At 34.8% G+C, this 24,349-nt stretch overlaps 1 protein-coding gene across 3 annotated transcripts in view; it reads left to right on the top strand.

The window, feature by feature from the left end:
- The first annotated feature begins 497 nt into the window (after window positions 1-497).
- LOC138715263 (uncharacterized) overlaps window positions 498-24,349 on the top strand; it is a 37,657-nt gene continuing 13,805 nt past the window's right edge. The window contains exons 1-2 of one of the 3 annotated variants that reach the window (XM_069847991.1): window positions 498-657; window positions 21,808-22,008. In XM_069847991.1, coding sequence (XP_069704092.1) covers window positions 21,829-22,008 — 180 coding nt within the window. In that variant the 5' untranslated portion in view covers window positions 498-657; window positions 21,808-21,828. The remainder of the gene's footprint in view (window positions 658-21,807; window positions 22,009-24,349) is intronic. The other 2 variants (XM_069847992.1, XM_069847993.1) reach the window with 2 other exon arrangements.

Genomic DNA, 24,349 nt, shown 5'->3' with positions numbered 1-24,349 from the left:
TGTATATTAACACAAACGCTAGTCCACCGCTGTGGAGTAATGGTTAGTACATCCGACCGTGAAACGAGCGGGCCCGGGTTCGAATCCTGGTTGGGTTTTTTTTTTCTGGGGTTTCCCTTAAACAACTGAAGCAGAATTATTGAGTAGCTTTCGGTCTTGGATCCGGACTCATTTCGCCATCATTAATTCACATATCATTATCATCCAGAAAATAGCCCGGGTTAAGGTTCGTGGTGCGGCGTGCTGTACTTGTACAAGAGCGCGGGTGTTCAGTTATCCAATTATCCAGAGAATAGGAGTGGTAAGCACAGTAAGCCTCAGGCTGCACAGTGCAAACCTTCGGGCACCTTCTCCGTACAAGGAAAAAAAATACAAATGCTCCCATATAAGCAAAATTAATAATCATGTATAATTTGGTGATTTTTGTACTATTATTTGGTGACATTTGATTTGACGAGTTGGCAACTCTGGAAACTTTTCACTGATTGAACTTGGCGACATTGCCGTCACGTGATTACAAATTGTGATTACTGTGATTCTATGGTTCTCTGCTTCAGTAGCTTTTGTGAAACATGGCAAATATTCTGTAGATATGTATTTTGCAGTGTAGAAGAACTTATACGAAGTTCAGTTTCTATAGTTATATTAAGTGACTAAGTAAGTATGATATTCGTTATTTTTTTTAGAGAGATACGTGATATTTCCTTGAACTGTGGTTAGTTATGGATACGTATAGACACTTTACAAACAACCACGCCCATGTATAAATGAATAATTGCAAAGAAAGTGTTTAGTTAGAGGCATCAAAAGTAAAAAAAAAATAACCAATAATATAAATATATGCACTAAATTAATAAATACGCCGTAGTATATAAATTGGTATAGTGCAGTATCCTTAATACTATACTGCAATGATTTCAATAACATAAATTCGAACATAATAATTAATATACCGAAACTAAGATAATTAAATAATTTGCATGATATACTTTTAATTATTGCATTTTACAAGTACTGGGGGCTTGCGGTTGGTAAGACCTTGAAACTTCCCAATATTTTCGTACAGTATATTACGCAAGAGGGCTTTGGTATTACGCCATCTGACGACGTGGTAATGCCACAGTCTATTGCTATGTTTCTGACGACCTACTATCTATTGGCAGAAATGTAAACTATCATGTGTTGCCAAATTACAAAGTTGAATCTAGTTCTAACGAATATTTTAGGGTTATGTATTATACCGGTATATGTGGCAAGAATATTCAAACAAAATTTGAACAAACATTATAAACCGTAGCAACAGCTTTTGCCACACCAGCAATTAGTGGAAACAAATTTATCGCCCCATTTCACATTCAGTTAGGTTATACTGGTGGCCTACCCATCGTGTTTGTCGTAACTTGAGGTTATGTTTAATGGAACAGAATTAGAAACGATTACCGGTAGTTTAATACAGAGTACAGTTTCGTTGGCCTATTGTACCAAACTTTGTAGGAGATAATATGGCATATCAAAACAATGAATGTACTGTACCGGATCCATATGATCAGTGGCGGCGCCAGAACTTTCAAATTTGGGATCGGAAGGAAGCTGGGGTGGGCGCACCAAAAAATATGGGTGACAGTGTAAGTGAAAAATGCACAATGCCTATAAATACACGAAGACAACAGTTTGGCTTCCCAACAGTTACAATTATACTGAACTATTGTACGCATAATCCATCAACCTATAGTAATTACTGTGGATATTAGGCCTACTGTTTTTGTAGCATTGGAGGCTTTGGATCAGATAAAATATATACTGGAGCATGTATACGATCCTCAGTATATTATGGTGCATGTTTTAAGAATACTTCACTATTGGGAGTACTAAAATAGTACTAACCGATTTGGTTTACCGCTTGAAAATGACTATGATTCATTTAAAAATTATATTAAATACCGGTATATCATTTTAAATGGTGTGGTGTGTATGTTACGGTACAAGTAATTAATCCGAGAATTATACATAATTAATAGGCGGTAATTATGTAGGGTATAGGTAGAAAACTGGCTGACATCATCGAGGATCAGTGACAGGTTAGGTTTGGTTTGTTCAGGTTTTTGGTATACCTACCAAAAAAAGGTACAGTAGAGCATCGATTATCCGAAACAATTGGGAACAGGGTGTGTTCGAATAATTGACTTTTCGGATAACCAATCATTTACGAAAATAAATTGTACCGGTGTCATAGGAGCAGTATGAAACAAAGAAACACTGATATTAAACACAAAACTGTACATATATATTTCGTATCACACGTCTTACAAATGACACAGAGAACAGACTACCCTAGTTTGACAAGTTCAAAGTCCTTTTTTTGCTTCAGAGCTGAGACTCATTTTTTTTTGCTGCTAAATCTCGCAAACAGAGCTAGCGGAACTTTTACATGATGCACGCGCAAATTTGAATTTGCTGACTGGAACGCTTTTGGTTAACCGATGTTTCGGTTGACCGGTATTCGGGTAATCGATGTATATTCAAGGCATACCAAAAACTTAACAAACCAAACCAAACCAAACCTGTCACTGATGTCCATATTATTGACCAACATTTTCTACCAAATTACAACAGTGATTATGAACAATAACTGGTTATTATGTAAATTCGCCTTTTCATCACATTCACTGTAACATATTAGGCCTATATACTTGACGTCTTGGCTTTCATCTCCTATTCTTGCTTTCAATATATGATTCAAGTTCCCCAAAAGTACCAAAAGTTCAATAAAATTTCACTTATTATTGCTGCGTTTTGATTCATCATGGCCTCCTTGAGCTAAACCTTGTAATGCTGTGTAATGTACGTAAAGCTTCAACTCTATCAATGCCAAATGTTTATTTTCTTTCACATGTCAGAATGATGATGGATACTGAATCTTCCCATTCAATTTTTTTTTTCTCCCATGGCTGTAAGTGATTTCCACGATACTTGGGCAGTTTTACAGTTTTATGTGTCTGGTTGTCGTCATGTTCCCAGAAACCACAGTCCTTGTCCAGAGTTTTTTTTTCAAATAGGCCCTATTATACCTTATTCTGGTGAATATAGGGACAAGTATGCTGTATGTAAAAAAAATCTTCATAGAAAGTTAAACACGGAATCTTTTTCTATACTAGTATACTGCTGGGTGAACAGTATAGAGCAGAACAGGTATTATCGCCGTGCCAGCCAGAGTAACAACCGGCAAATCAAAAAAAAGTTTAACAACAATAACAGACCTGTCGATTGCATACTGTTCTAAAGCGATGTTTTCATGTCTTTTTCAAACTGTAGGGTGTACAAACGAGAAACACGACTACTTTATTACTAATATTATATAATAATAATAATAATAATAATAATAATAATATAATAATAATAATAATAATACTTTCATGCTATCTAACTACATTAATTAAATAAATATGTAAATTACAGTTATAATTACCTGACATCCTAGCTCTCATCTGAACTGCTTCCTTCACTGTCACCGTCACCTACGCTTATAATGAACTAGTCTCTGTCGTTTTCATAGTCGCGAACAATATATTGGCGTTCTATTTCTCTTGTCCTGTTAACACACTTTGTCCACAATTCCGAATTTATAAGTTCAACACGTTCTCATATAGTTCTGCATACACTGTCACTACGTGATGGAGTCACATTTCGTTTTCGAACTTCATGTTTTAAGCGTGCCCAAATAAGTTCAATAGCATTTAAATTACAGTGATATGGGGGACAATCGCAAACCCTCAAGGTCGAAATCTATTGCAATTTTGTCAATGACAAACTTTCTACTGATATTAGCTTCTTTTATAACTTCAAGCAATACATATATAGTGGGGAATGGATTACGTACTTCTAGTGCACCGTGAAGCTAATAATATCATCCTTTCTTGTGGATCTATTTGGCAGTCTAAACTGTAGCTTGGAATGATAAGCAGTGTTATCCGTTACAATTATACATGGAGGGCTTGTTGGAAGATTTTTCATTAATTTGGTTGTAAATCAGTCCTCGAAAATTTCAGAATTAATTTCATCATGTGAATCTGCTTTGGAATCACCTATATTTCTAGCTGAAAGAACAAACAATTTGGAACCCAGCCATCACTACTACCTGCGTGCAAAACCATAATTCATTTCCAGCGAGATACAGGGGCACTGAAGGCACATGAGCAACTCCCATCATCTCAACCTCTTTTGGGGACATCATGGGTGTCATACCATGTCTCGTCCAAAAATATAATTTTATGGCCTGCCGATCTTTCAGAACGAAGTGTGTTCAAATATTTGTACCTCCACGTTACTATTCTCGATGACTCCATTATCACGCGTCTTTTGTTAAGAATTCGGAACCTGAATCCTAACTTCTTCAATAATTCTCTCAGTGTTGTTTCTTTGTAGGGGAATTCACACGTGTGTTGAAGTTCTATGAATATTTCACTAACTGTTGGCGACTGTCCATTTTTAAAAAAATCATACACCGTTCTACGAATCAGATCGCAGGTGAAGTTATCAGCTTTTTCAAATTTCAGTGTTTTATTTTTACATTTTTTGGGTGTTTTAGGACCTCTTTCTACAACTCTGCTTACGGCTTGCCTACTTAATCCAACTGCTTTTGCGGCCTCTGTAATTGGTCCCTTGCCCAATTTATTACTTTTGACATAGGCATACACATTACAAATTATTTTCTGAGACTGTTTATTCAATGTCCCCATACATTTGCTACCTGTAATATTGTTTTACTTCTACTAGTTGAAGGAACACACGCATTTACATTACTTTCAACTTCATCATCGCCTTCCCATGGCCTCCACATCTTAAATATTAACACCAACTTACAACTTCCACTTGAAATGCTTTACTAAACTGAACGAAACATTTGTTATTAAAAACAGCAACCTTGGTTCTTACTCCACATGGACTTGATATCTACACGTCAAAATTCAATCCTGTAGAATATGATTGGAGCGGTGGGACTGAAAGAACCGCAATCAGAAGCGACAAACAATGACATAAATATCAAAGCCTCGCCGGTCGTTACTCAGGCTGGCACAGCGATAATACCTATATTCTAATGTACTGTTGTAACCGCTCCTCCCCTCTACTTACCAATACAATACTCAAGAGATCTAAGATGCAATACTAGGGAAACGGACTATTTCCCTAGTAATTAGTCCTGGACCTGTGCATGTTACGTTTGTAATTAGGAAAGGGAAAAGGGAGATGTGCCTCCTTTAGTGTAGTTCTTCTAGAAAATATTGCTTCCCCCTCTGCTAATTACCAACATAACATACGAGAGATCCAGGATGAATTACTATCTGTTTCCCTAGTATTGCGTCCTGGAACTCTCGAGTGTGTTGGTAATAAGTGAGAGGGGACGTTACAACTCAGTACATTAGCATATAAGTACAGGTAAGTTTTTATGTTGAAAATGTTTGTGGCTGCTAACTAAAATCACACCTTCATGATTATATTCATCTCAAAAACCAATGAAACAAAAGAAAATTGTGCCTGCTTCAGTGTAGTTTTTGTTGAGAATAATTATCAAAAAGTCAGTAGCCTACTTCTAAATTGAGATCTGATTTTAATTTGAGAGATTTATTCCAAAATATTATGAATGGTTTACTTTTCTTTTTCATCAGACCATGGCAGCATACAGACTATTTGTAAATAAAAGCAGCATTGATTTTTAAAAACACCGTACAATGAAAATATTTATTTCAAATATATATTCAGGGATTAGAATATAACTAAAAGTTCAACAAGTACACTAATAAATGGACACATTTTTGTTATTCTACACAAATTAAAAAAAAAAAAAAGCTTGTGTCTATTCATCATCAGTTCATCACTGTCCAACTGAATTTCATAAGTTTGTCATTCATCATCACTGTCATAAAATATTCAGGATCAGTTTTTTTCACTGAGAGCCTTTTAAAACTTCCTCATATCAAGCTTTCACTGGGTTAGGAAGAAATCGGTATAGGCTCTGATAGTGGCATATGCAGAATTTTGTTAAGAGGGTGGGGGTCATTATTACAATTGTTTACAATAATAAAGTTGGCATTGATATAAATTCGAATGTGCTGCAGCATCAAACACAGGGATTATATTCAAGAAGGATTAGGAGGACTATGCCTTATGTCGATGTAGATTTTGTTACTCTGACAGTTAAAAAAATAGTTAAGTGTAAATGATAATGGATTATGGATAAAAAAAATTCTCAAATACAAGGTCAGTACTAGGTATAGGTAGGTATTTTAAATTTTGTATATTATTATTATGTTTCGGTATATTGTTAATATTATACTTTGTTCTAATAGAACATTTTCATGAATAATTATCCTTAAACCTGGAAACCCATTCCTTGCATACCCCTGGGCTCTGATCAATCTTAACTTCGCTGCCATCATAGCTGCTTTCTGTATTGGCATAAACACTATTTCTTAAGGCAATGTGTCAGATTTCTTCATAAATTTGAAAGTAACTTCATGTCCTTGATGCAGTGACCAAGCCATCACAACTAAATTGTAGCCTTACATGGAACCTGGTATTTAAAGAGAAGTTTTGCTGGTGATTTTCGATTTTAAGAAAAGCACATCATTGTTCCCTTCCAGTATTTAATAATATCCTCACTTCTATTAATGACTTGAAACAGCAGGCGTTTTCCCCTGCACTGTGTTGAGATCTTGGACATACCGGTACTTTTCTTTTCAGAAGACATTTTCCCAGTTCTGGCTAATTGTGAAACTCTTAGGACATTTGTGGACCTTCCATCAAAATATTGGGAAGCAAGAAGGATGATGACTTCATTGTTAAATCCAGAGCATTACACACACACGCACGCACGCGCGCGCACACACACACACACACACACACACACACACACAGTTTCCCAGTTCTTTAATTTGTTGTTATAACATCAAAGTTACAATCACACATAGGAATGACCATACACTGAAAAGAATATGTTGAACTGTAAGATTTTTTGTCTTTACACATTGCGGTTTTCCTGGTGTGAATAGAACTTTTGTGGTGAAAAAATTAAAAGCGTCTGACGGTCCTTCAGAAAAGTAATTTTAAATTTATAGGAAAGTCAATACAGTGGACATGACACTGAAGAAATATGCACCCTGTGACTATGGTATTATAAGTTACTATTATTTATAGAGGACCAAGAGCTTTTAACTGATAACATTTCTAATATGTTGATTCTGAAAAGTTTGATGCTGAAAATGAAATGATAGAGGAAGGAACTGAATTGGAGGAACCAAATACTGGTACTTCCATATTACACACTAGCCTTACCCGTGCGCTCCGCTGCACCTGTTAGAAATAAATATAAAGTAATTACATAATTAAAATAGGACGTTTGATCCAGGGAACAACTTTTACAACAGCGCAAGATAATCTGCTTCACTCATTACCCAATTTTTTTTTGCATTGCATTTATTGCATATATATTTTATGTATTTTAACACGATTCAATTGAGCAGAGTTAAAATTTGAATTATAAAATAATGGATTGCTAAGCTAACGTACTATTACTGCATACTAAATCAATACACTCTCGTTGTTCGTTATTTCTCTGAGATTAAAATGAGTGTACATAAATATTATTTTAAGAAATACAGAAAACGAATGTAAAAAATAGCCTATGAAATTTTCTGTGCATAAGAAGCTATTTTAATCTTACCTGTCCTCGATTTACTCAGACGTTACTGTAATAACATTATAGCATTATGTTCATCTAGAGAAACTACACTTTCCAATGGTGAAATAATAATTAATTATACAAATCGGTTAATTTAGCTTCTGATATTACTTCATACAAAAACAGAAACATTCTCTGTAGGCAATATTTAATAGCTTTCGATTGTTGATGTCCAAGGCCTCTTGTTTCGATTGTTGTTGTCCAAGGCCCCTTATAGACGAAGTCATTTGTTCTTAATTCATTGCATGGTCTTAGATGGCGTTATTTTAATTTTAAAACTCATTTATCTCATTAAATATCACTCCTATCAAAATTTTGTAAAGAATAAAACTTATCGGAAATCATTTTTGAAGAAACTTTTGTTATGTAACATTTTTCACAAAAATCAATAATAAGCGAGATATTTCGATTTATTTAATTCAGGCCCCCTTATAACGCCTCTTTTAAATAAAGTATTTTGAATGCCATATAGCCTAAAATCTAAGTTACAACGAACTTAATTTATATTCCAATTTTCGGTTCAGCCATTATCGCGTGAAAAGGTAACAAACATACAGACAGACATACAAACAAAAATTAAAAAAATGCGATTTTCGGTTTCAGGGTGGTTAATTATATATGTTAGGACCAATTATTTCTGGAAAATCGAAAATTACCAGAAAAATTTCGGCTACAGATTTATTATTAGTATAGATTTCTGATACAGATAGGTATGCTCAAAGATGTAGGACATCAATTCACTTAACTTCAAGTCTTCAGATGATTGTCCCGGGATTCGTCTACAGATGTCATCAGTCTGAGAGAACTGCATAAATCCAAGGGAGACATAGGGGCTTCTATAGTGGACTACAGCAGACTGGGGAGTGTAGCTCCCTCAGATAGATGGCGCGCCTTGGTGAGTTGCAGAATCTACTGTGGCACGATCTTCAGGTCAAAAGATGCAGCAGAATGCAAGCATGTGAATTGTGAACAGATGACATCAATCTGAAGAGATGGTATATTAACAAAGAGATTTCGTCAAAACTGGGTGTCATAGCCGAATCGATAAAATGGCACTCAGCAGTAAATCACGTGCTTGAAGAGTGATACTAAGGGCTTCAAAATCATCCCAATATATGAAGGCTACACAATAAGCCTAAACAGGCCCTTCTCCGAAAAAAAAAAATCAAGGCATGCGCTGATGACACACGTAATGTAGATATTTAAGTTTGCTCCATAGGTCCATGTGAGTTACTTTATGAATGACATCACAGATGTGAATTATGGGTAGGCGGCATAATATTATTCCTTTGGGAGTCTGGATCGCACCAGCAAAAAAGCATTTTAGTGCAATGATGTGGACAGTATGACGGTGATACATCCATTCCCTATGTTCAATAGGTGATTAGTTCTTGGTTATTCTATGGGAAGTATTGGTTGCTGGAAAGAAAAATCACGTTCTCAGTACTCTATAATATTCGTAGTAGCAACTGTAAAAGGAAAAATGATGCTTCCTTTGGTCTAGTTCTTCTGCAGAACTACAAACTTTTGTTATATACATCTTGATTACACACTTTTAACACTTGTATCACTAATGATTTAGTGAATTTGTTACATAAACAACTTTCCTGTATTAACTGAAATTCAGATTTAAATCTGAAGATGGCGAATATCAAGCCGAAACTAGGCACTGACGAAGGTAAAATACCATAATAGTTTCAGTTAACACAGAAAAGTTGTCTGTATAACAAATTCACCAAGACTTTTGTTATCAAACATTATAGAATAGACCATTTGTAAAGACATGAAAGAGATATATATATATATATATATATATATATATATATATATATATATGGTTTATTTAACGATGCTTGCAACAGTAAATCTACTGACATGAGCCTGTCGCATTTAAAGTTTAAACATACTTAAATGCCATCGACCTGGCCCAGGATCGAACCCACAACCTCGATCACTTAAGGCCAGCGCTATACCAACCAGGCCGACACATGAAAGATGTGTACATACTCCTCCTTTAATGAGTCTTAAAATGCAGTAAGTGTTAAACTGCTGCATTATTCTCGATATTATTATAATGATTATGTATAACGAAGAGGCAAAATTTTATATAAGGCTGTCATGAATAAAATTGATATCTCATTTTGAAAATGCGAAGAAATAATTTAAAGCAATGCAGTGAAATAACTATTTTTACTTCTTTAACTGTTGTTTTATTCAACTATCTCCCATTCCATTACAAGGAAAGCCTGGAAAACACTACATTTCTCTATGCGTATTCTTAAGAAATCTAACTGAAGGTCAAACGAATTAGCATACAAAACCCTTGTCTGCCCAATTATGGAATATGGAGCAGTAGGTTGGGATCCGTACAGAGAAAACCAAATCTATTTAATAGAAAAATTCCAACGCAGGGCAGCAAAATATGTCAAAGTGGAAAAGGGACATGGTGAAGAGATAGTAAAAGAGTTAGGGTGGGATTTCTCAAATCAAGGTGACGAAAAACCATGGACCAACATCAATGTTAGATTAGTGTCACCACCATACTTAGGCAGGGCTGATCACATTAGGAAGTTCCAATGCAGGAAATAAAGAACAGATGTGGCAAAATTTTCCCTTGTTAACCGCACAAAAGTGGACTGGAACAGCTTACCTGCGGCAATCTTTCAGGGTGGTCCTCTCAAAATCAATAAGGAAAAATAGAGAAGATAAGACTGAAAATTTAATTGTAGGTGCCATGTTATTAATTGATATGTAATTACTTAAGTTAATAATAGCTGGGTTTAATAGAAGTACTTATAAGTTAGGTTTACTCTTGCTAGCATAGTTTTTATTTACAGTCCTAGGTTTATTGCATTTATTTATTTATAGTTAGAGTTAAATTTACGTTTATTTTATTTTTACTACTGTTATTATTGTATATTATATATCACTGCCACTTGGTGTATACACTATTGTAGTGTTAATAAATACATACATACATTAAAGAAAATATTATTTTAAAAAATGAGGCTGCAAGTAAGGGTTTAGAAACATGGGAAATGTAAACAAGGAAACAATGCATAAATGGCTTGATACTATATAGCTGTTTACAAGAATTATAGCTAGTACCAAAAAACAGAACCGTTGCAGAAATTGACTGAAAAGAATGAGGAATGAAAACAGCAATCTATGCCATATCATAAGTTGTAGAGATGGAGTGCAGTGAAAAATCATCTTCTGGAAGGATTATGCCTTTTGGCCTGTTCCAACTTCAAGAGAGATTGTGGTCTTGCCATCTATAGATGGGTAACCCCTTAGTCCTGAATCTTATTAGTTTACAGCTGATAAGTGCTTTCGGAAGTCTTTTCTGGCATTCTTGGAACATTTTCGTCATACCATTTCTTTGGCTTCTACGCATTAAGCTTATTTCTTACAAGATTATCCGAGTTTCCCTCTCCCTCTCCCAAAAGAGTATAGTCACTTATAGGCCACAAAAGTCTCATGTCAGATACTTCTAACTTTTTTTTATTGGAGCAATTTAAAAGTCCAGTTTTCACATCTGTTTGTTAATATGGGCACTGCCATTACCTTGTATACCAGTAGTTTCACTTGTGTGCTTTGCATAGTATTTGACCAAATATCCTTAAAGTTCCTCATATTCTTGTAATGAAACACAAAATCATTAAATGTCATAAAGGTTTTCGACTGAATGGTAAGTTCAGGTGTACCATTATATACCACTATGCAACAGCAGTAACAGTAGTGGCAATATCAGAAAAATAGATTAAAACAATAGCTAAATGACAGGAGGCCGAAGGCTGTGACAAGGTTAGAGTGGGTTAGATTAGGGGTCAGTTCTACTAAATGACAGGAGATCAAGGGCTGTCAGAAGTTAAGAGTGGTTTAGATGAGAGGATAGCTAAAAGTGACAGTGGCTGAGGACTATGACAAGGTTAGAGTGACAGATGAAGTGATAGATAAATGACAAGATCGAGGACTGCATAGGCGGAGTTATGGGGAGGGCACTGCCCCCCCCCCCAAACTTTTCTGAACTCTTTTTTTTCTTTTTCTTTTGTTTATGATTAAGTTTCTGTGCTTAAATTGACTAATTAATGTCTTCAGATCATGTGTCTGGACTAGGCGTAAAATATTTATTTTAAATTTCGGAATGTTTAAGAATTTCTATACCTCATTTGAGAAATGGAAGCACTGTAATGTTTCTTTTGTAAGAGCCTATACTCATATGTTAGAAGTCTGCAGGTGTTCAGGCCGCCTCTTTGAGAAATATGAATAACATACTGCAGAAAAAGGAAAGTGATTCCGGTATAATGTGTAAACTTAAAAGACAAGAGATGAAGTAAAATAATTAGAATTTACATTTCATATGATATCTTCAGGAAGGTAAGCTTCAGATAAAGTTTCTGTTAGCACTGTTGCTTAGTGTTATTGATGTATACATGTGTTTGTGTATGACAGAGAAAAATAAGGAGACTGTTTTAAGTTATGCCCTATTGTAATTTGTAGTAGACCTACAGTTCAAGCCCTAATTATACAACTCGGTCCAAAACATCGCGGATATGGATGTATCACTGTAAGAAATGTGCCCTCCGAAAATACTTTTATTAAATGATCATATTCCGATATACTGTACCACAGTCAAGCTATAATGGGGGAGAAGGTAAATAATGTCCCCCATAACTTTTTTATATCGGTTTTGCTTTGCCTCCCCCCCCCCCCCCAAGGAAACTGTTCTCTCTCCGCCTATGGAGGACTCAAGATTAAGGGAAAGGAGAGGGGATAGCTATCCCATTTAGCTGCAATCAAATTGAAATGAATGGGTGGAAGTCAGCAATCTGTTTATGATTAACTTTAATCCGTCTACATGAAGGGATGCACTGTTGTGTAATACCTACTAGCATTGTGCAATACATATTCGTGTATTGCATATCCCCTCCATAAATCAGTAGCAGTGCAAAATTGACGTCATAGTACTGAAGTTGTAATGGCATAGCATGGGAATCTGTCTGGTAGACAGTATCTTGCTGTATGAGAAAGAACACAATTTGGGATGATATTTCGGAACATTGACCATATAATACACCAGGTCGATTAATTAAGAATCTAACTATGGGATTATAGTTTTCACATTGTTCACATTTTGTTTCTAAGAGAATTTTCTCATTTTCCAAGTAATCCCAGTTTCTTTCAAATGTGCTACGAAATGGTGTACCACGATTTTATTGTTCACTGGTTTTTGTTTGTTTTCCTTTTTTACGAAGTAGGGGCCCAAAGGCTTGCACCACAGCCTAAGACTTGTTCTGTGAATGATTTTTGTCGCTGAACAGTCACACTCATGTACAAATATAGCACGCTGCACCATGAACTTAACCCAGGCTATGGTAAAGATGAATTTACGATAATGATATATGAATAAATGATGGCGAAATGAGTCCGAGGTCCAATGCCTAGAGTTACCCAGCAATTCTTCTTCAATTGGTTGAGCGAAAACCTCGGAAAAAAACCCAACCAGGATTTGAACCCAGGCCCACTCATTTCACTGTCAGACATGCTAACCATTACTTTACAGCGGTGAACTGGTTTTGTATTAAACTTAGACTCGTAATTTTCTCAAGATTTTCCATCTCGTAAAATTCCATTATATTTCATATGCCTACTTTGTGTTTATTAAAATTTCCTATATACCGTAATCGAAACATTGAAATAGAATTTTTCCTGAGTAAGTTTCTTTAGCAACTGAAATGTGCACATTTGACAGAGCTGTTTTGTATTTTTGTAACTTCCGTGTTAGTGACGGACAGATTCTTTTTCTGAATAACAAATAAGTGACAGACCAAAATAACACCAACTGTGCGGAAACTCTGATCCAAAATAAAAAAAAAATGGAAAAATAAGTTCGTACCGTAAGAATAATAAAACAAGGGAACAACTGGATAATACGCACGGCAGACCAACATCGATAGTCGACTCTACTCGCTGGCCACTAGTCACCGGGCCGTACCGAGCCGCATCAAACAAAATATAATCGAAATGGTGGTAGTCAAATTCGCGACTATATTCTTAAATAATTCACTCCATTAGTCAAGTTCAAGGTTTTATGTAGTACAACGGCGATTTTTGAATGCATTAAGAGAACATGAAGATGTAATAAGATAGTAAACTAGATTATCACAAGGAAATTAACAGGAAAAAAGGTGTGTTTCACAGAATACCATTAAAATGACGGAAAGTAAATTTCCGGTTAATGTTCGCCAAAGCGTAAAGTACGTAATTATGACAGCGTTGCTGTTTTATTTCTGGCCTATAGAAAAATAGCTAGCCTTTTACGAAAAAAAATTTAGGGACCATGAAATTATTCACCGCTTACATTATAGGCCTATTATTTATTAACAATATTACGAATCAAAAACTGTCATATTATATAATTTTAACTACTACATGGACGAATGAAATCAAGCTAACCTAACCAAAGCTAACCTAACCTAATCAAAGCTAACCTAACCTAACCAAAGCTAACCTAACCTAACCAAAGCTAACCTAACCTAACCTAACCTAACCAAAGCTAAGCTAACCTAACCAAAACTAACCTAACCTAACCAAAGCTAATCTAACCTAACCAAAGCTAACCTAAGCTAATCTAAGCTAACCTAACCTAACCTAACATAACATAACCTTCGTAAATGCAAGGCCTGTAACCGGAGCAAGAAGGGATCTCAATCATTTAATCTGCAAGTACACGCAAAAATAAATTCAAGTAAGGATCACGCTCCCACTGCATGAGAGGTTCGCGCATGCGCTACAGCAAAACTGTTTCTGTCCCGAGCCTTTCATCTAAGGCACTCGTCATAATTTACTCGCAATATTTACGCAAATACACATTGTCGCTAACAGTGGTGCTATCTCTCAATAATGTTCAGAACGAAGGAGGTAGACAGAGAAAGAAAAAATTCCTCCCGCCAACTACGCCACACACCAACGTCATGTTCTTATGTTGGTGACATTGTGTATTTACTTAAATTTGGTGGTAAACGTAACGGCACGGTTCAAAGCGACCGTGCTAATTCTCCAGTATAGCGAAAACAAGAAGGCTAAACTACAGCGATCCACGATAGTACCATAAATAGATAAATAAAGGACGAGTGTTTTCGTAAAAGATTAGTATTTTCCTGGACCAAAAATATAATACAAATTGAGTTAAAGTTAATATTTTACCATGGACCAAATTTGTGGTAAAACGATTTAAGTACCGTACACATTACCGTGAATCACCATAGCCGTTTCAAATAGAGAGCAATTAAAAAATAGTATACTGGTAATTTAGGAATGAAACATTTTTGAAACTATATATACGAATATGTAGGTATACATATAGGCTATATCATACATATTATGTGTGAGAGGGAATTCCTTTGCATTTAAGGTTATACTATTACTACTAAATATTTAACAGCATTGTCCACAATCGGTTAAATATGAAAAGAGTACTAGTATTTAGGTTTTAAATTTTCATAATATTCTAAATCATACAGAGCTTAATTAATAAATACCGGAAATAACTAATAATACGTAATTAAATCTTACCGAAATATTTTCCATTGGAGAACAGAAGTGTACTCTATAAATTCTGACACCTGCAAAATTACAACGTATAAACGTAATCACGTGAGAGGTTCAACATGATGAATTTGAAAGGAGTTGCACTGCGCTGAAACAGTGTTACCAAATCCGTAAAGACATTGTTTATCAATACTAGTTTAAATTTACCTAAATTTATCGAGACAAAGGAAATGTTCCAAACGCAAAATTATAATTAAATTATTTCGAATTAGGTCTTTATATGGAATACTGAATATGAATTTACCATTAAATGTAGCCTATATCATCATTGAGTCATATTAATAATGTTCAGTTTTGTTTGGAGTGATTTATTAAGCTAGTTTTTTTATAACAATTATATATGCATACGTTTTGTGCCTATGAGAAATGTAATGAAATATCTTAACTTGCAAAGTGCAAGGGCTCAACCTCAATTTGTTCCAATGGTCCTCCTCTCCTTTTCTTCAATCGTCCTGGTATAAAAAAAATCTTCATTGTCGGTCTTTTCTTCCTAGTTCTCATGACGTGTCCATAACTTACCGTCGAAACTGTTTTCTATTAACCATCTCCATTTTACCTTTATTGTTTCATTTCTTATTCTAATTTGGACAGGGGTGTCATTTCAGTTATTGAGGGGACAAGATTTTTAAGGAAGACTTTATAGGATAGGGCATATCGTGTGGGCTACTCTCTTTTTCTACTTAAATGAGCTATTTTCTTTATAGTAAACCGAGTAAACTTTCTAAAAATAAATAAGTTACATATATAAATAAAAAATAAGTATTCAGACTAGTGGCCTGCAGCAGTTCTGCTGCTTGACAGAGATTGAAAACTGCGACGGAAACACATATTTTTTCAATTTTAAGCTTTTTATGAACTTCACTACAAAGCATTTAGATTTTCCCGCAATATTAATATTATTAGCTTTCAATTGAGACATCACACAACGTCACAGGATGTATAGATTTCGTAAAATTTTTCGCCACAGTTCAAATTAAATATATAGATGCATTGAATCTGTTTTTAATTACTTTTTTCTCCATTTCTTAAGCATCTTTTATTATTTTAAATCACAAATAGGGCTTGTCATAGTTTATTTATAATTTTTGTTTTATGTTTAAGTTTACCCCACTACAATACATTTCCAGTTTTCACAAACAGGCCTAGTTTTAAACTTCTTATCAAACTTATACTAACCGTATGTAATTCACTGTACAATAATGCACTTGCAGTTGACTGTAGGTGCGAACAAATGTACATAATTTTATTGATAAAGAAATTTTAATTTTAATAAAAGAAAAGCTTTAATTTATAACATTTGAGCAAAGCCATTAACTAAGCCTACCGGTAGTTTGTCCTTTATTTCGCAAGTGTATATAGAAGCGGTAAATTTTAATGTTACGAGTAGAGTTCTCACATTTTTAATAGTACTAAGCCTACTAAATTATTTTAAACTTGGAGCCGACAGTTGTTCCCTTGGTCCCCTAAATGACACCTCTGAATTTGGAAATTCTAGACAACTCCTTAAAAATGTATTTCTGTACGATACTCATTTTTTAAAGCAAGTTATAATTTAGTGTCCAAGTCCTTGATCCATTCTACAATATTATACTATTATTTTTACTTTTTCATATTTCCACGAATATCATCGTCGTTCCTGCAATAATTCCTATGTGACATATTTATCGATTTTCAGATTTTTGCTCTATTAAATAACTTAAATAGTGATACAACAAATAATAAAATCTCCTATATGTAATTATATATCTTGTTTCGAAAATCCTTCCTCCTGAAAGATTTTATATTTTGCACATAGGAGTTATTGCAGGAACAAGACGACATATACAGAATCCCAAGAGCTATGCTTCGTTATCTCTCTCAAGGAAAGAGATCATTGGGCCATCCCAAGAAACTCTGGAGGGACAATTCTTCTTTGAGACCATAACGGGCCACATGACCTAATACTTTGAGGGCTGATGTTATTTTATATACATATAAAATTAAATCATACCATAGTACTAGTTGCATTTGTCATATAGCATTCGTTTTACAGCTGCAGCAACTTAAAGTACTCCCATAATATTATTACTTTTGAATATCTGCTAGATTGTTGGGATTTTTTCTTAGTGTCCTGCAATTTCGAACATGAGAGGGGCAACGAAGACATTACAAACATCGTCTTATTTCATATGAAAAACTAATTGCAAGATCTGTACTCAAATCCTTAAGCGGTTAAAATATCAAGGAGTGGGAGTGGAGGACAGCGAATATTTATATAACAAAGTGGAACAAACACTACAGGCCTACTTCTGCAGAGCGAACATGAGCAAATATCGAACTTCACCACACTCGACAAACTTGAACCGAACATAACACGTGTAATGCACAATGCTAATGTCTACCCATCTACGTTCAGCAGTATGGACTTCGATCCACTGAAATACAAGGGCTATTCATAAAGTAACTTCCGTTTTCATAATATAGAGCACACGGTAATGAGCATAGCGAAGCCGTCTTTGTACTGAATGTTGCGCAATTCAGTCTGCTTCAAGAGATGGTACAGACATGATCATGCAGCTGTAATATTTTTATTTTATTTCTTTCTTACATTAGTGTTCTTTATTATTGGCATTTTCTTTTATAAAAAAATTTGAATTTAGTTGTAGTTATGTTAATTAATATTACTTTCTTTGTGTCAGTAATTAAGTTGTTTTTTTTTTCAATAAATAATAGAACAGAAACTACATTAGACTTATTTTTTATCACTAACATTTATTTTAAATTGCTTTTCCATTAACTATTTCAATAGATATATACCTGTCACACCGTGACATTGCTGTGTGTCACCCGTAACAGTAGAAATTATGTTATAATGTTGAAAATTAGGAACCCTTTTGTCTGATATTTTCAAGTATAATGCATTAAATATTCAATATACTGTACTACGAAAATTGTTCACATACCATCAGTTCATTCACAGATTTTTTCCTGGAAAGATGTAAGTACGTGTGTATGTGTCCGAATTTGGTCACACCTGTGACACGCAGTTTTCAGTTAATTAATAACTTACCTTTACACAGTTATTTAAAAATTAGTTTGCAGTTATCATAATACAATCAGCTGCATTTAAAGTTGTATAATTTGAAACAGGAAAATTGAATCTGGTATATTTTACAATTATTTGAAACTGTACATCTGTCATACCCATGACAATGGAATCCCTCCATTGTTTCTTATATTTTCAAGATAGCCCAATTGATTAGTAATGAAAGGAACTACCTATGGCAACCTTATAGGGGAGTAGATTACTAGATTACAACGTCTTCTTTAGAGTTGGTGAAGAAAGGAACTAATTGTTGCATTTAGTTCAATTCCAAAAGTTACATTACCTGACTTGATACTGGCTGCATTTATGTGACAAATAAATTAATGTGTATCTGCAGGAGTAAACCATACTACCTTTTCAAAGTGTAATTTTTTAGCTTTTCAAGGTTTGTTTGGCATATATTCTGAAGAAACATAAGTTCAGTTAGACTTTCTAGGTAAAGTTAAGACTCAAACTCTTAGAAGCTTGTAGAAAATATTTGATGAATATTCACTGTATACCACAGATAATGGTTTTCACTTTTGTCTCAGACTCCAGTGCAAAAGATGGCAGAGGTTGCAACAAAATGCCTCATACAGTTCCAGGATATATCTGTAAGGATATTTATTATGACAGAGGTTATTTTCCAGTTAAAACTTCATTATCTGCACTCTGAATTAAATTATTATTTCAGATGTTGAAATTTAATTTTATACCTGCAAAAATAACAATGAAGTAACTTGAAGTGCCAATTTATTGTCTGATACTTTGATGTAGAATTGAAAGGAACTAATTACAATTCATTCATTTATTTCTCTAACTGTAGTAAAATACAAAATTATAATTTATATTCAATTTTTAATATCAGTGACCCTTCCTTACCAGTCTGAAAAATAAAATAAACCTAAACATTAAACATTTAACCTTCCGATATATTTTTTCCAATTTACCGAAAATCACACAAAGTGTAGTTAGTTCCTCTCATAACTCACCCATTCAAGTATTAAAACACTTTCAATTAAACTAAGTACAATATTCAGAGCAAGTACTTCACACATTTTTAATGACATTGTCCTTTTATATCAAAACTAAAATGTTGTCTAGCCTTAAAATTGCTCTCTGTTTTCATGCAAACAGGACTGGCAAGTGTATAACTAAATAATTTCAGAAATTTTTAGAGATGAACCATTCTTTATCTTTAGAACTTAACTACTTTAATGACACTGCTCTCTTGTATTAAAACTTAAAAAATAATGTAGTACATGACGCCTTTTTCATCTCACCAGATGCATAACATCATCTTTTGGGATGGACACTAACTTTTGTAGGGGGTGTTGTATGTTGAAAAGATAGAACCATTTTCTTGCAGTGATTTCTTCGATGGCATTTTCCGCATACATGGCACAAATGTTTCGAGGCACCTCCACTGTCTTTGCTCCTCTATTAAACTCAAACAGAAGAATATGTTGGAAGTATTCCTTTTTCCCCACTTGATACGTCATCTTCTTTAATCCACAAATAGCACATACTTCCTTCAAATCCGCAAAATTCAAGGCGTATTTATAAGCACAACATTCCAAATGACAAATGATAAACAGTTTCCTAAGAACACAATGTTGTGATGACAAACGAAAATGCTACAAACTTGTGCCTGCTCGAACGCATCCAATGGCTGCTTATACAAGATTATTTTAACAATGTTTTCACTGAAATAGCGTTTTTCATAATTCCAACTGTTGGTGACAGCAGCAAATATACCATGTTCATCTATATGTCTGCTTCAAACTAAAAAAAAGCATTATTCTACCTATTTTGTGCCAGTGTGTAATACTGAAGTGTGTTATGAATAATATCGTCAGAAACTTGTGCAGAAACTTTTGTGGATCAATTCCTGAAACCTCTCCTTAATAATGTAAGGAAGTTCCACACAGAAAAAGTTTTCTGGTTTTTTTGTTCGGCAAAAACCCTTTCTCGGAAAGTATTGAAGTTGCAAGTTCCTGGGACTCTAATTCACTAGGTGACAGGTGTGACTATTTCCTTTTTCTATTGAACTGCTTAGTTCCAAAGTCCCTATCTGAAAAGTTCATATATATTTTTTTTGTAAACACCAAAAAATGGTAGCATATGAATAGATCATGGTCTCCAGCAAATTTTTAAACACAAAAATAATTAATTTACTTTTATAAGTTCCATAAAATGTCCTGCCACTAATTAATTTGCAATTTTAATTTGAAAACTGTTTTTAATTCTGTCACATAGAGGCTTTTGTAACTGAGCAATTCAGAGTTGCGAAACAAAGTAATATTTTAATCACATAATGCAAACATACAGCGACTTCTAGAACCATTGAATGATCAGGCAGTATAAACAGCCATCCGATGCGTATTTTAATCACATAATACAAACATACAGCGACTTCTAGAGCCATTGAATGATCAGGCAGTATAAACAGCCATCCGATGCGTATTTTAATCACTTAATACAAACATACAGCGACTTCTAGAGCCATTGAATGATCAGGCAGTATAAACAGCCATCCGATGCGTATTTTAATCACTTAATACAAACATACAGCGACTTCTAGAGCCATTGAATGATCAGGCAGTATAAACAGTCATCCGATGCGTATTTTAATCACTTAATACAAACATACAGCTACTTCTAGAGCCATTGAATGATCAGGCAGTATAAACAGCCATCCGATGCGTTCAACCAGGAGGTGCATCAACCAAATAAATCCAGGCTCTACTTATCAGGTACTCGTCTATGGTCTGTCCTAGGAATCTGTAGAGTGAACCAGCGCATGTGGGAGTGGAGTCTATCTGTGCCACAGTGTATTGTGGGTAGCATCAGCTCGAGGCCGCTAAGGGGTAAGATGCTCGTGGTAGAGTGTTCAGATAGAAATGATCCCCTCTCTGCAAGGGATTGACAATTTCCTTCAACCGATGCCTTACCCCAGAGTGGTTATTGATCCTAGCCCTCCCACATACCATTTGCGCACAGGTCTTATTTCGTCTTTCTACTCCACAGATTCCTGGGACAGACCATAGCTCTGTCAGGGCTGTCAGGAAGATCCATCGGTCCTGAATCCAGCCCTCGAAAATTGTACAGTGCCAAATAAATAAACAAAAAATAAAACACAGCCAACAAGATCTTAGCAGGTTCTAAATACAGAATTACGGCTTTAAAAGGTCCTGTTGAATTCTCATTTTGCTTAGTGAAGCGTGAAACATAAAATAACACTGAAATTTCAACAATACAGGAATCCATTAGATTCGAACATAATCCAAAGAGCTTAATGAGGAATATCACCACCACTCACATACAGTAAGTTGCTGAATTGCATTCCTTATGCTAAATTTAACACACACTGCTTTATGTTATTCTGTTTCAGAGCTTGACCACCCATCAAAGAATGGGAAATACATTGCAGCAGTGGCGTTCCAGCATTGGCTGTTGGAACAGAAGACGCATATGTGAGCGATCAATGACTGAAACTGAACCAACAGTCCTTCATTTTATAGCGATAATACTGGCAATAATTCTCATTATTGCGGGAGTGGAGTTGAACCCTGGGCCTAGTAATCAAGTAAATGTGCGAGTCACAAATAGAAATAACTAAAATTTAATTTGCGTCATAGCATTTCTTAAAACTGTAACAATTGATGGTTTTTCATTTTCAATACTATGATAATTACTTTAAAGATTATCTACCTATCGATATATCTTCATAGCGTATCCAGCTATTTGCTGACAACACGTGTTCCACTATGTTTCACTATGAATTTCCTCTTCTTACAAATGATGGGTAAAAAGCACGATGCTGGTTGTATATTTCAGCAGCCACATTCAAAAGATGAGGTGTATTCAGTATATATCGGAGAGAATTGTGCAAGGTTGCAGGGATTGCAGATTTTAGATTAGTTCTATGGATGTTTGTGACAGGGCATTTTAAGAGGGGTATGTTCCAAATCTTCTTCGTTATTGTTGCACCAGCAACAACAACTAGAGTCAACAAGATGAAGATACTTCTGAGTGATAATATGGCCTGTCCTGGCTCTTGCTAAGAAAGTTTGTATGTGTCTGCGAATGTTGCGGAACATTTGTAAATCATTAGGTTTCTTTTGAATGTTTTGAAGTACTTGGCCTTTATCAGAAGAAAGCCATAAGTTTGTTAGATGAGAATTAACTGCAGAATATTTGCTGGTTAAAGAAGTTGTTTGCATAGGTTTGGGCCCCAAAGATGTTGCCTGTTTAGCAATAAGGAAACCCATTAATTGCCCATATTGAGGACTTAATGGAACCGGCCTGAACAATAACCTAGTCTTCAATCCCTACTTTCTCATGGTGCAGCTGTTACCATTCTGCCTATGCAGAATGAACTAACGGGATGGGCTACCCACCAAACAGCACTGGTCAGCTTGGTGGGCTTATGACCGAGACTGATTCTTTCTCTTTTCTTTCCTTTTGCTCTTTCCTATCCAGCCTCCCTTGGCTAACTCTTGTTCTTTTCGACTCTGATGGTATTAGAGCACGCAAGGCCTAGGAGATCATTTCCTCCATCCTTTTCCTCTATATCTATCAATACTTAAATAACCCTCGTAGGTATTCACCTAGTGATGGTGAAGTAGCTTCAATCCTTTAGATTGAGTTAATAAATAATCAAGAGGTATCTACATAAGCTGTAAAAACATCTACTACAGCCCCACTCTTTTTCACTAACAATGATGGTTAATCTCAATGTAAAATGTTCCGGAGATAAAACAGTCCCTCGATCGGATCTCCAGATCGGGACTACACTGAGAGAAACTAAAAACTTTAAAGATTATGAACTACAGAGAAAGTATTTGGAGTATTGCTGAAGAATTTAATTCGAGGGTTTTGTTTTCTTGACATACTGAACTGACTTGTTCATATTCAGTACCATGAAGTCATTTTATATTATAAGATAATGTAAATACACAAAATTAAAGACTTTTTGCTCTAAAAGTATGGTTTTCTATCGACCTTTACTTTAGAAGAAGCACAAAATATGATAGTGTCCTGAAAAGTAGATTATAATAATTTTCTTATTTTTCTTTTCATAAAATATAGTCCTAAGTATCCATTTCGACCCTGCGTTTACGACAACTTTTAATTCACATTAATAGGTAATTATAAAGTGCTAAGTTTTGTATTTACTTGAACATAACGACACTTTTTTGTGTGTCTTGTTGCTTTAAAACTAAGGAAGGTGTTGTTAACACACAGTGATGTAAAAATGAATAGAGAAGCAAGTTACTAAATAGACGATATTACAGATACAATATCAGCTCAATATAACGTGCTTGTTGGGGAACTTACTTCATCCTGCGTTACAGCACCCCATGTTATTGCTTAGTCGAAATATATTGAAAGGCGATCTGCAAATTGACAAAACTTCTATATCCTTCTTTCATCTACCTTCTGATTGTTCCTTCTGGAATGCCGCATTCATGTTATAAACTTTCCCTTGATTCCCCGTTCTTCACCTGATAAATATTTGATTTTATCACCCACTAAATAAGTTTTTCTTTTCTGAGACTTCACATGTGCACTGAACTCAACACTCAATACTACACGAATGTACTGTATAATTACGACTATACACCTGTGGACAAAAGGGTGAGGGTTGTTGCTTTCAGTTGTTCACTAGTGATAGGGACTAGTGTACTAGTGTCTAGGCCTAGGCTGTACACTACTGTATATTAAATACGTTTTATCTTATTTAGGCCTTCATTTTTCACATCTTATTCTAAAATGTCTACAATTTTCTCTTACCATACATTGATTTACTGGCAGCTATGATATAATTCCTTGCCTTTGAATATTATTATTTAACTATGTTCCTAACACATGAGTGAAAGTATTTCTTCAGGAAGTTTAACTTATTCCATTGCACTAATATGTATACAAAC

This window comes from Periplaneta americana, chromosome 15 (genome assembly GCF_040183065.1).
Source record: "Periplaneta americana isolate PAMFEO1 chromosome 15, P.americana_PAMFEO1_priV1, whole genome shotgun sequence".
NCBI lineage: Eukaryota > Metazoa > Arthropoda > Insecta > Blattodea > Blattidae > Periplaneta > Periplaneta americana.
The sequence above is the reverse complement of the archived record's forward strand: the minus strand, read 5'-3'. Positions and strand labels throughout refer to the sequence as shown.